This window comes from Lepidochelys olivacea (genome assembly GCF_965140295.1).
Source record: "Lepidochelys olivacea isolate rLepOli2 genome assembly, chromosome: 1".
Lineage (NCBI taxonomy): Eukaryota > Metazoa > Chordata > Testudines > Cheloniidae > Lepidochelys > Lepidochelys olivacea.
In genome coordinates this window covers 231,644,338-231,657,804 of record NC_140411.1, presented here as the reverse complement: position 1 = coordinate 231,657,804, position 13,467 = coordinate 231,644,338, and the positions used below count along the sequence as shown (strand labels likewise).

General features: G+C 41.0%; 1 protein-coding gene across 5 annotated transcripts in view; it reads left to right on the top strand.

The window, feature by feature from the left end:
* PPFIBP1 (PPFIA binding protein 1) overlaps positions 1 to 13,467 on the top strand; it is a 172,252-nt gene that overhangs the window by 153,846 nt on the left and 4,939 nt on the right. For all 5 annotated transcript variants that reach the window (XM_084646084.1, XM_084646083.1, XM_084646082.1 and 2 more), the window contains 7 exons: positions 441 to 569; positions 1,349 to 1,499; positions 2,995 to 3,106; positions 3,831 to 3,919; positions 9,634 to 9,756; positions 11,146 to 11,271; positions 12,417 to 12,605. In XM_084646084.1, coding sequence (XP_084502210.1) covers positions 441 to 569; positions 1,349 to 1,499; positions 2,995 to 3,106; positions 3,831 to 3,919; positions 9,634 to 9,756; positions 11,146 to 11,271; positions 12,417 to 12,605 — 919 coding nt within the window. The remainder of the gene's footprint in view (positions 1 to 440; positions 570 to 1,348; positions 1,500 to 2,994; positions 3,107 to 3,830; positions 3,920 to 9,633; positions 9,757 to 11,145; positions 11,272 to 12,416; positions 12,606 to 13,467) is intronic.

Below are 13,467 nucleotides of genomic sequence, written 5' to 3'. Positions count from 1 at the left end.
TAGAGGGATTGCTAATGTGATACGTAACCTTTCATCTCTAGGTCACCAGAAGTGCAGCTTAGGCTGGAAATGACATAAAGTCATTTACCATTTGCAGTCTGTTTGGTGGCCTAGGTGAAATGACTTGGTAGTCTCAATACAGTTCCTAGTAAATAGTTATTCTTATTGCAGAGTCACTGCCATGCCTGGCATGTTTTTGTTGTTTTTTTGTTCTCTCTTAGTTCTTTGTCCTCAGCTTCTCATCCTTCTTCTCTCCCGTCCCCCCAACCTGGACTCTGCCAGTTTTTAAAATAGCCCTAATGGAGTTTAGTGCAGATGAAATAATTATTGCAACTTATTTCAAGACTCCATAGTGTATTCCATGGTTTCGACAATAAAGGGATTTATTCCTGGTTATCATATGTTAAGGATATTAAATGTGCTTCTTCTCTTTTACTTAGGCTTAAAAGGAGCCAGTCTACCACATTTAACCCAGATGATATGTCTGAGGCAGAATTCAAAAGAGGAGGGACAAGAGCGACTGCAGGACCAAGACTGGGCTGGTCTCGAGATCTTGGACAGTCTAACAGGTAAGAGGAGCTGCACTGAACCAGAACATGCAGTGCTTTTCCACTTCTATTTGCCCTTGTAGAAGGCTTTCATTTTACTACTGTATTAGGAGGAATTGTGCTTTGCAAAAGTTAAGTTAGAGTAACATTAGCATTGCTAGCAAAAGGAAATGGACAAGCCCCGGCTCTTTGGGACGTTGTCCTCCTTAAGAGGATGTTGGGGAAATTAATGTACTAAGTTTGGCCCCGATACTGCAGTGATTCACATGGGTGGAATCCTGCACCTGAGTGCAGTCCCATTGACTGCAGTGGGGCTCTCAGGCGTATGGGCTCAGGATCTGCCTCTATGGAGATACACTGAAGTGAATGGGGCTGTACATGGGTGCAGGTGTCAGTCCCCCATGTGGATTTCAGGCAGGATCAAGGCCTTGGTCATCGCATAAGCTGATAAATTTCCCTTCATTATAATGTAAGTCACTGGAGTATCTTTAGTTATCTTAAGTAAATAACATATTTCAGTCGCATTTTAAAGTTTTAAAGCCATCCTGGAACACACAGATTATGATGACGATGACTAATAACTGCCATTGTCCTGTTTATTATGGTAGTGCCTCAGACTCAACAACTGAGATCAGGGTCCCATTTCGCTAGGTACACACACAGAGCAATAGGCATACCTTTTCCCAAGTAGCTTACAGCCTAAATAATATAGGCACACATCTCTTCCTGTCCATTGTCTCACCTCTGAAAAACACCTATGAATTTGTAATTTAAAAAAAAAAAAATTTCTTCTGCTTTAGTGACCTGGATATGCCATTTGCTAAATGGACAAAGGAGCAAGTTTGCAACTGGCTCCAGGGCCAGGGTTTAGGTTCATACATGAATCATGGCAAACACTGGATACTGTCTGGGCAGACTCTCTTGCAAGCTTCTCAGCAGGATCTCGAAAAGGTAAGAAATGTTAGGAAAATATTTATAGTTGGATAATTGTTAAGCATTGGTGTACATTTTGCACGTGTGTAAGTCAGGGCTATGAGATGCAGCAACTACAATCGAAAAGCCCAGCAAGTGAATCTTTAAAATACATTTGTCTTTAGTAATGCAAAAAAAAAAATTGTTTTGTCTAACTTTAATATGAATTTTAATGTTCTATAATGAAAGAGGTAATTAAATGTATGATTTAACTGCAGTAAATGTTGGCACATCAACTAACTCTTCCAGTCATTACATTTAAAAAATATATTCAAATAAGGGAATCCCTTGTTACAATACCACTGTCTTATGGTCCTGATTTTCCACGTCTTTGCACCTTATGCCTTTATTTACACCTCTGCAAGGTGAGTGTAAAAGGCTACTATTCTGATTTGGTTTTATGCCCCATCCACCTTGTACGGTTATGAATGACAGCACATGATGCAAAGCACTGGAGAATCAGGCCCTCAATTCATGTAACTTTCTGATTAAATTGTCCATGCCACAGTTTTTCAATTACATTCAGTTTGGGAGAGTTAATTCTTTTCCTGCTTTGGGTCCGCAGCATTCATCATCGTTTACTTCAGTCGCAAGTCTGGATGTACTGAATGTGTAGCTTCTTTTAGTGTTGTAAACAAATAAGGCAGCCACTTTCTTAAGTAGTCCCTGGTTAGTTCAAAGCTGCTACTCAGAGCTGCTGTTGTACGATATAATGCAAAATCAGAAAACATTTTTTAAATTAAAAATAGGTGTGGCCATAATGGCTATTTCACCTACCGATGCTCCAGTGTTTGCATTTGATATCAGGTATTAGTTAAAAAAACAGAAAACTCTCTTTGAAGAGTTCCTGTGACAGCTGCACTTGTAACAGTATTGGGGAGGAATATCCTATCAGGCCACTTATTCCTTAACATTTATATAGCACTTCATATTTTCAAAGTGCTTTATAGCTAATAACTAACTAAATCTTGCAACCTTACCTGCCGCACTCTGAGGTAGGTAGATAAACATATTATCCCTTAAAATATTATGCTGACTACCATCACAGTTTAGTGAGCAGGCTGTTTTTGCTCCACATAAGAATACTGGGGTTAACAATCACCAAAGGGATGAGGCGCCTAAATGCAGTAGGTATGTAAATAAGTGGCCTCATTTTCAGAAGTGCTGTGCAGTTGCAGTCCCATTGACATCTTAGGATGTGGGTGCTCAACAAATAGCAAGCTGTGCTCAGGTAGGTGCTTCACTATGAATGTAGGTATCTACATTTAGGCACCTGACCAGATCTGACCTCTGATACATGTGCACAATACTTCTTAATTTCAACAGCAATTGCTGCGTGTGTCCAAGGGCAAAATTTGGCCTGTCGTATTGCAGGTTGTGTGTTAGTTTGTGGGTTTCGATACTGTGTAAATCACATGTAATCCATATGCTGCTGAGCTAGAAATTAAGTGCTTTGGTTTCTGTGTCTTCACAGGAACTTGGAATAAAGCATCCACTGCATCGGAAGAAACTTCAGCTTGCTCTTCAGGCACTGGGGTCAGAAGAAGAAAACAATCATGGAAAACTGGATTACAACTGGGTTACCAGTAAGATTTGTTGTACTTTAAAATAATAGCATCTGTGCATTCTAAAAGTGTCTACAGTGCACGCTACTGGAAGCAGCGTGTAGGGGGTGTGTAGCTGCACACAGCGGTGAACATCAGGCTGCATCCACACTGCACTTTGTAGGTAAACATAGCAGTATAAGGCTCTGTCAGGGGGGAGGCAGCTGGGAGCTGCTGGAGCCTTCCCCTGCTGCCAGAATCTTTCACTGTGGTGAAGAAAGGCTCAGTCCGCTTCCTGCGGTGGGGAGAGGCTCCAGTAGTGGGCAGCTGCCAGAGCCTCTCCGCACTGCCAGAGTCTTTATCTGCTGCAGGAGCCTTTCCCTGAGGTGGGGAAAGACTCTGGCAGTGGGACACTTCACCGATAACAGTAGCAGTATAAACAGGGGAGGCACTGCTTGGGCATGTGGAGAGCAGCATAGGGTACATACCCTCAGTGTTCTGATGTCTTTGCTCACCTAAGCATTGTCTCACTGTCCACACGGCTGTTCATGCCCATGCTAGGGGGACCTGCTGCATATGTACTCTACATGCCGCTGTAACGGGTGTGCAGTATAGGCGTACGCTAAGATAGGGGCAGGGGTTAAGGATCCTGGATAATTCAAGTTTCCATGAATAGCTGAGAATAATAACATGGAGAGTGCTGACTAGATACATAACTCTCCTTAGGCTAAAGGTGTTTTGAGTTAGTAATATGTGTTTTTCTTAGGGTGGTTGGATGATATTGGACTTCCACAGTATAAGACTCAATTTGATGAAGGAAGGGTGGATGGTCGAATGCTCCATTACATGAGTGTTGTAAGTAAATGGCAGTTTATTTTCTGGCATATTTTGTGTTGTTGGTTTTGGTAACTTTTGTTAGGGTTTTTTTTTTAATGCAGAGTGACATGATTCTAGGTGGTAAATTGGAGTCTCACTAATCTAAAGAAACTTGCTTTTCCTGCTATATATCATGATGATTCCAGAAATATTACCAAATTAAACTTTATTTTACCATGTACTCAGAAAATGGAAATCAGTCGACTTTTTCCTTATTATTTATCGCTTTTGTAGTAACTACATAGAGAGTAAAATTCACCCATGGGAAGATCAGCAGAATGCCTATGCATGACTTAGGCCCAATTCTGAGGGCTTAAGATGGGACTTAAATGGTGATACGTCTTGTACTGGCCCTCTGTACGTGGGTGAATTTTATCTAGAGTGAATAGATCTATTATATGGAAGATAACTATAATTCACATAAATTAACAGCCTTAGAAGATTAATCTCATTTGCTTTTATAAAAAGAGAATGGAAAATCTATCTATAGATCTTAATAAAATAGTTCAACAGAAAAGCAGCTTCTTTTGTCTTGTGTGACTTTCTGCAGGTAATTTTAAAATTGTTGAATTTTCCAAAAACCTGTTCTGCAAATTTGCTGACTGATAGCAGAGTAGTGTTTTACCAGAGGTCAGCATGTCAGAAATTTCCCACCATTTGAAATGAGTTTTAAAATAAAATATTTATACAATAATATACTGTAATTGTCTGTGTGTCTCCTCCCACAAAGTTGTGTGCCACTAACCTGTAAAGGAATGTCAGACATTGTCAAGTGTATTCTCAGTGGTATGCCGTCATCTAGTAGCCACACCCTTCAGAGGATATAAATCCCAATAATACTACCTATGTGACTGTTTCACAGGTTATCGCTAATATGGAACATTTTAAGGACCAAGTTTTCAAAGATAGTATTGTAAAGTATACTTGCGAAATATACCCACATATCTCCATTGTGCCTGAACATTTGAGAATTATGTGTATAAATGCATATGTGAAAATGAGGTAACCCTATGCCTATTTAATTTGCACATAAAATTGCATGATTTTCAAATGCAAGTGCAGTACTTGTAGACACAATTGGTGTGTGTAAATTTTATAGTCATAGCATCCATCTACCAACTGAAAATTGGGCCTTTGTTCAAGTTCATATTAACTAATTCAAGTAGATGGACTTAATTCTTCTCTCTAAGAAGTTTAACATTAAATGATCAATATATTGTTACTGTTCATTTGGGTGACTAGGGTAGGAAATCAGAGCAAGTTCCTTTAACCTTTAAATCAGGATTTTTCTTTAAAGTTTATTCTAAATAATTAAGACTAAGTTTAATATAATTAGGTGGTATTTTTTAAATATGTAAGACCAACTTCTGACCTAGTTCCACCACCTTAAAATACCACGAGTGAAATAAGCCCAGAGCATTTTGTTTGAAGGCAGGTAAGACGTAATGCAACTGAGAGGCAAGGTTCTGTTCTTTCCTCCAGATTGGAATGGAAACAAGATCATATACAATATGATCTTAAAAAAAAAAAAAAAAAAAAGTCATGAAAGTGTTTTCTAATATCCTGTGCCATGAACATGCTAAATGTTACCATCTCATGCCAAGATACTGTTTGTACGTACTTTGTGCATTCTATACACTAGCACAGGGGAGAAGGCTAAGATCTTCCCATATTAACTTACTTACAGTGCAGCCACTGAGCTACTAAAGAACTCAACATATTCTGTTTTGGACGTTGATAAATAATGGTGATTGTACATACTGCTGGGTTTGCTTTTTCAAATTCATATGTACCATTGCAGAGGAAAAAGTCGTGCATGCAATGAAATTCACTCCTGTGCAGAGGTTCAGCACAATGTCTATGCCCCACATAAGCCCTTAAATGCACTTAAGTCAAGTGGAAGTGAGCTACGGCTAGATTTACGGAGGTATTGAGGCACGTAAAGATGCAGAGAGATATCTAGTGGGATTTTCAAAAGCAGTGAAGCAGGTTAGGCGCCTAATTCCCCATTGAAATCAATAAAGGCTTTGCACCCTTACTCATATATGTGCTTTTGTCAATCCCACTAGGCACCTATCTGCATCTTTAGGTGCCTAAATACCTTTAGAACTCTGGGCCAAAGTGAATTTGGGGGGAATTTTACACAGTGTGAGTTAGCTGACTGAAGCCTTGTGACAAATTTTGAAAAAATATGCCAAGTACTCTGTTGCTTACATAGCATGTTTTTCTGAATTTGCTTCCCATTTTTGTGTGTGTTTGGGACATTAATTTAAAAATAGGGTACATGCTTTTAAGACCTGATTTGCTCCTGCTATTTAAGCCTCTGTTGAAAGCATAGGGCCAGCAGGCCCATGGAAGGCTGTGGTCAATTCAGTGGTGACGTAAACAGTGATATAAATTACTTAGGGGCTGAAAGCTGATTGTAAAGAATCTGCACCATTTGGCATTTAAAACCAGTGTAATTTACGTATAAAGAGAAAGGAGAGGTGTGTAGCAGGAATTGGACCTTCCTAACAGTTGCTTTTTCTGTGGCACTTCCCCCTTTAATTTTAGATCCATTACTGTGTTTTTAGGCAAAATCCTAACCATGCTCAGGGACCTAATGGATTGTAATAACTGAGTTTACCCTAAATCATTAACTGGAAACAGAGATGTCTGCAAAGTCAAAATGAAACCATATGAAACTCACCTGGTTCAAACACAAACAAATAATTCAAACTCAAAATTCAGATGACATTCATGATAAAATTCACTAAAGCTGGTAAAACACACGAGTGAACCTGAATTAACCTGACCAGATTTGGGGGTTTTATATTTTAAACCATGTAAATATCTTGGTTTTGTATGACTTTGATATGAAACCAAGTGAAGCTAAGCAATTTTAATTAAGTTTCATGTTGCTTTTTGGACTAGTTTGAACCTGAAAATCAAAGCAACATTTCTTTCAGGGTCTGAGTAGGTTTTGTAGAAAACCCTACAGAGTGAAACTAAAGAAAATAAATGCATAAACCTCTGAGAAGTGAACTACTGGATTTTCCATGGAATTTTCTTCATATGGTTCCCTGAACATAAAGGTAGTTAGAATGGAAGTTAGAGCACAAGCTGAATCGTAGTATTAGTTTGATTATAAATAGCACTAAAAGATGGGAATCCAGATTCCCTCTCACATAAGTGTGTCTAAATCCATTGAAGGCAGTAGATTTGCTTCTACTTACACCACCAATGAATCAAACTTTGTGATTGAAACTAAATAAGCATTGCTTCATGGCACAGTTCTGGCTGAGTGTGCAGTTTTAGCTTAGACATCTCCTGATTTTGAGTTCTTAAGTGTGCAATAATGCAACAATATTGCAATAATGTAGCTTTTGTATTTAATATTTCATATTTATATTTATTAATATTTATAATGTAACCTGTCAGGTTGAAATGTGGCATGCGAATGTAAAGGTATCTTTTCCTGATGTGTGAAACTTCTGAGGTTAGATGCTGAAGTGAAACCCGTTGTAGAAAAGCCAAGTGTAATCTTTCACACTGAATAGATTGCAAATGTATAGGTAAATCTGGGTCTGCAAATGGATAATAGCCACAAACATCTCTACACCTGAAAAATAAACCAGATTTAAAATTCTGGTTGTATCCCTATGCAGCAAGTGATCCAGAAGGTGGATGTGTTCAATGTGTACTTGGGCAAATGAAAAAGTATCATTTCTTTGCTCTGGAAGTAGTAATAAAAAGTTTTCTGTTCCCTCATTAGCTGTAGCTAGGTTTGAAAAAATACTGAATTTGAGATGATGTGAGGGGAATCTGCACAGAGTCAAAGCAACATCAGTGCATGTAGTCTGCTATTGTAGTTGCAGAGTGACATTAAGCCTTTAGTTTATTTGTCATTGCGATTAAAGTGTATATCAAAACCATAATGAAGAGCCAGCACATTCTCCTTCCAACTGTGTCACTGATCACATGCAGGAAGGACTGTGTTATATTTGAAAGGATATGAGCTGCTGTCATTTTTTCCTTCACCTTTCTGATGAGATGCCCCCACAAAGGCATTTTACAAAGTGGGAATTCAGCGCTCATGTGAGAGCTGCCAAGCTGATAGTCCTGAAGAATGAGCTCTTCTGTTTCCTCACCAAATAGCGAGCATGTGCCTCAGTCCTGACCTGGAGGTGAGATGGTACCTCAGCCTCATCCCAGTTAGTCCTTTGTGTCTCTGTGAGACTGATAATAGGACGTCGCTTTTGATGGTAGGGTAAAAAGTCTCTCTGGGGCACTTCCCTGGTGGGGTTGGGCCCCTCACTATGCCCAGTTTCCACCACAGGGTTGGCCTAGTATAGGCCCCAGTCTCTTAGGGTACATCTACATGGCATAAAAATCCCACAGCACATCTGCAGCTGGCCTAGGTCAGCTGACTTGGGCTGTGGGCTAAAAACTGCTGCATAGACATTCGGGCTTGGGCTGGAGCTTGAGTTTTGGGACCCTCCACCCTTGCAGGGTCTCCTGAGCCTGAATGTCTACACAGCCGTTTCTCAGCCCCGCAAGTCCAAGTCAGCAGCTGACCCGGGCCAGCCACGGGTTGTTTATCCCCGAGTAGACATACCCATAGCCCTGGTAGTGGCCCTGCCCTTGTGGGTCTGTTTACTTTACTTCTGGCTGGGGGAAGGCAAAAGTTCCGGTCAGCACAAACCAAGCCCCTCTTGAGGTCAATAACACGGTAGAAAAGCAGGTGTGCCTGGGTAGCAGCTTTACTGGAGTCCTTGTGGCTGGGTAAATGAGTCAGCCCCTCCTTGTCCGGTTTGCCCCTGGGGTTTGCTGGACTCCTCACACGGCTAGAAGGCTTCTGGTGTGAGGGTTGCAGGAGCTCTCTAGTTGCTCCCTTCTCAGAGCTTCCCCCTTTGAAAGCCCTCCTCCCTACCATGCATAATTGACAGGGGCAGGGCTACTTTAGTCAGTGTGGGGTTTATGCACCTGTCACAGGTGGTTTTCATTATTTAGTTTACCTCACTTTATAGGTGCCTACAACCACCAAACCATTTCATGTAGACACCTAAACAGCCTGTATGTAGTAGCACTTTTCCACTCTAGTGAGCTAATGGTCAGCTCCTGTTGTCAGTCACCTGACCATCCACTTCCTTTTCAGAAGCCCCTGAAAAACATTTATCAGCTTGAGGCCAGCATGACTATTTCTTTGTTTTTCTATAGGAGCTACCTCTCTTTTCATGGGGATGCTCGCTTTTTCGTATAAGCACTGTGGCTGGAATTTTTTTTAATGTTTTCCATGTGAAAATTTGTGTCTGGGTTGGATTAAAATTTTAAAACTAACTTGATATTCTGTGTTCAGAAAGTTATGTTGTTGCTGGTTGCATTGGTGATGACAGGTTATGGCACTCTCTCTCTCCTAATCATTCCGCAGAATCCTTTCCACGAATGACTGTGCACGAAGGAAGTTACACAACAGCTGGTAGAAAGAATTCTGGGAAATGTAGGGGGCGGCAAGGCAAATTTTTTTTTTTTTAAATCCGTAAAAATTACCGTGAGGAGGAGCTATCCCAGTATTTCTTATTTCTTTAGTGTGGCACTGTAGGCAGACACTAAATCTATCTCTTTCTGGGTATATGTTCTTATAGATTCCAAAAATAAATGGGTGTGTTTGTTTCTGTGTGGGTGTGTTTTCACACCTTTTTAATTTTTCACAGGATGACTTGCTGTCCTTGAAAGTTGTTAGTGTCCTTCACCATCTTAGCATTAAAAGAGCCATTCAGGTCCTGAGAATAAATAACTTTGAACCCAACTGTCTGCGCAGGAGGCCATCTGATGAGGTAACAAGTTTTAAGTGAAGGCTAAATCATGTAGAGTATAATCCACTGGTTTTCCTTACAAGTGATTCTTGCTCTGCTCACCCCCAGCCTTGACTGCTACCTTCTCCAACTCTTCCCTGTCCCTTACTTTTTCCCTTCCTTCAACTTTCAAGTTGGGCCTTACCTATCTGGGACTATGGCCCCTTTTGTTCCCCTTACCCCAGCCCGTTGAGTCAGTTCCTCTTGTCAAATCTCCCCTTTAATGACTGACTGTTTCTGGAATATATTCTATGTTGTGCTATTTTAAGGGTAGAAGTGGAATCTATTGATTGTCTTGAATTAGGTGCACAGTTCCTGGTAAAGCTTTTTGTTGAGTCTTTATGAAATCTGTATGAAATCTTTCTTAATATTTACCTTCTAAAATGGGTTGACCCTTGTAATCAAATATTATCTTGGGCTACCACTGTAGCTGTGTTTGTCGTACAGGCAGCTTGCTCTTGAGAGGGAATTATGATACTAAGATAAGGCCACCAGAACTGTGGTTCAAGATGCATCACATCTTTCTCTAAGGGATGCCCAGTATAGCGGTTCTTTGGGGATAACGGATTCTTACATATACTGGTGTAAATTGAAGTCACTCCACTGAAGTTAACAATGGTGTAAAAACTGGTGTGAGCGACAGCAGAATCAGGCTTTTTGCGTTCATGGACACAGCTCACATAATTTTACCATACTTGCTGCATGAGAGATTGGGGTGGGGGAGTTAGAACGTTGACCTCCATCTGAGATAACCAATCAGCTGCAAAGGCATGGATCAGATCAATATGTCTTCAGAAATCTTGCAGCTATATAAAAAATCCAAGTTCTGAATTGGTGTCCTGGTTACAATGAACTGTTTCAAATCACAGTGCCTTTTCTAAAAGCTTCCGACAAGTTCTCATAACGTTCACAGGAGCATGAGGTAGCTTTCTTTATTCCACCCTTCAACAGCAGTACCACCAGCCTGTTCAACACACATTAATAAATGATCTTGAAATACCAGACTCGAAGGTGAGGATGCTGAACAAGAGACAGCAGCCAAGGAGCTTGAAGAAGGAAATCTGTTCAACTTGTCAGGCACTTTGTAGGGGGCCTCCGAGTACAGCATCTCTGATGAAGACATGGGCTGGACCCCTACAATTGAGATCTGATTTGAAATTTCCCAGTGTTTGGTGGGGGGAGGGGGAGGTCTGGGATTTTGGTCTAGGTGCATCTCCAGCCTAATAGTATAAAATGCCACAAGGTACCAATAAAAAAGAAAAGTGTTATGCATTTGAGAGTGGAAGATTGGTTAAAGTGAAGGGCAGAGAAGGAATTAAATTAAAGCTGGAACTAAGAAATCTTCATGACTGTAACTATTCCTGTTCACAGAACAATATCACCCCATCAGAGGTTACTCAGTGGACCAATCACCGTGTAATGGAGTGGTTACGCTCAGTTGACCTAGCAGAATATGCACCTAATTTGAGAGGGAGTGGTGTGCATGGTGGACTTATGGTAAGGGTTTAGTGTTTCACTTATAAGAGACTCCAGATAATATTTTAATACTATATATGGCTAAAACCAAACGTAACTATGTGTTGCCATGTTAGCAATCTCCTTTTTACTTCAGTCTGTCCAAATGGGCAGTCATCTTTAGTAAGCTTCCTGCTGTTAGGAACCTTTATAAACAGTGATGTGCTGACCATTTAGGTAACTATGTTTCTGTACACCTAAATTTTCCCTTGCATTCTCTTTCAGGTAAAGCATTCTCTACTTCTTGCCCTAAACTGTTCTATACTGTTGCTGTGTGCTGTTAAACAGCTGGATGTGCTTCTGCAGTGGGAGAGTATTTTGATTCCTGTGACTAGTTTGTGCATCAGTTTGTAAAATACTTTGGGATCGTTCTGGATTTCAGACACTGTACAAATCATCTTCGTATAGTGATATTAATCTCTGCTGGCTCAGATACCACAATCAAGAGCACCGTCTAAGTAACTAGGCTGGTAGATCAGATTCTTATACAGAAACTGATTATAGAATGCAGAACATTGCTGTGTTGTTTGAGAAACGCACCACACAGAACACTTTCACTCTATGCTTATTCACTATCCTTTATATATTGTTGTTAAGCTTAAATAAAGTTCCCAACATTAAAACCGAGATGAAAATTACACATTAACATACTATTATCAATTTGACAGGATCTCTGAAGCGCTCTCTCTAGTCATCCAATCAGAGAAACATTTTTTAAAAAAGAAAGAAGGTGGGGGGAAAGATCTTTTACCATAAATGAAGGCATATTTTAAACACGATGGTGGGTCACTCTTACTTTCTCTTGTTTACTGGTTTGTTGTCACTGAGAACTCTGCAAAACCACAGGAATAACCCTTTCTAAACCGAACAGATGTTAACTGGAGCAGGTGGGTGAGGTTCTATGGCCTGCAATGTGCAGAAAGTCAGACTAGATGATCATGATGGTCCCTTCTGACCTTAAAGTCTGAGTCTAACTCTTTTCTTCTCTTTTTATAGTGCATTTCCCCTAAAAATGGCCTATGCAACCCAAAAAATGCCCATAAAGTCTGGCATGGCCGCTGGCATCCTCAAGACCTCTAATCCAGGGGTATTGATTTCAGTTTGACTCTCTGTGGTTTGTTTCATAGGTCTTGGAACCTCGTTTTAATGTGGAAACCATGGCACAGTTGCTGAACATCCCACCAAACAAGACGCTGCTGAGACGCCATTTGGCGACCCATTTCAATTTACTGGTTGGTCAGGATGCCCAACATCAAAAGCGTGAAGCCATGGAATCTCCAGACTATGTCCTTTTAACTGCTACTGCCAAAGTGAAGGTAGATCAATGCTTATTACTGTCCAGTGTACGTGTGCATTTTAAGAAGCAGTTAAACTGCCACTTTGCCAGACATGTGGTGGTTTTACAAGCGTTCAGGGTGCTGTTCCCTGAGGCTTTGTGGGGCAGAAGGGAGAAAAGCTAGCTCAGTTAGTAGAGCATCACCCTTTTAATCTGAGAGCCCAAGATTCAAGTTCCTGCTCAATCCAAGTGCTTTTTAGAGTGGGAGGGTGATCAGTGGCGAAGATGCTAGGCTGAGTTGGGAGAGCTGTAGGACCCTACCAAATTCACAGATGAGAAAAACGCATCACTGACCGTGATATCTGGTCTCCCCTGTGAAATTTGGTCTTTTGTGTACTGTTTCCCTATACGATACAGATTTCACCAAGCAGACCAGCGTTTCTCAAACTGGGGGTCCCACCCCAAAAAGGGCTTACGGGGATTGCAAGGTTATTTTAGGGGGCATCGTGGTATTACCACCTTTACTTCTGCGCTGCCTTCAGAGCTGGGTGTACAGAGAGCGGCGGCTGTTGGCCGGGCGTCCAGCTCTGAAGGCAGTGCAGAAGTAAAGGTGGTAATACCACGACACACACACACACACCCCTTCAATAACCTTGTGACGACACTCCCCTCCTTCCCCCTCCCCATCATCTTTTGGGTCAGTACCCCTACAGTTACACCAGCGTGAAATTTCAGATTTAAATAGCTGAAATCATGACATTTTAAAATCCCATGACTGTGAAATTGACCAAAATGGACTGTGAATTTGGTAGGGCCCTACAGATCTAGAATCAGTTCCTGGCTCTGCTGCAGGCTGTGTGTGTGACCTTGTGTGATGGGTCTGTGCTTTAGTTTCCCAGTGG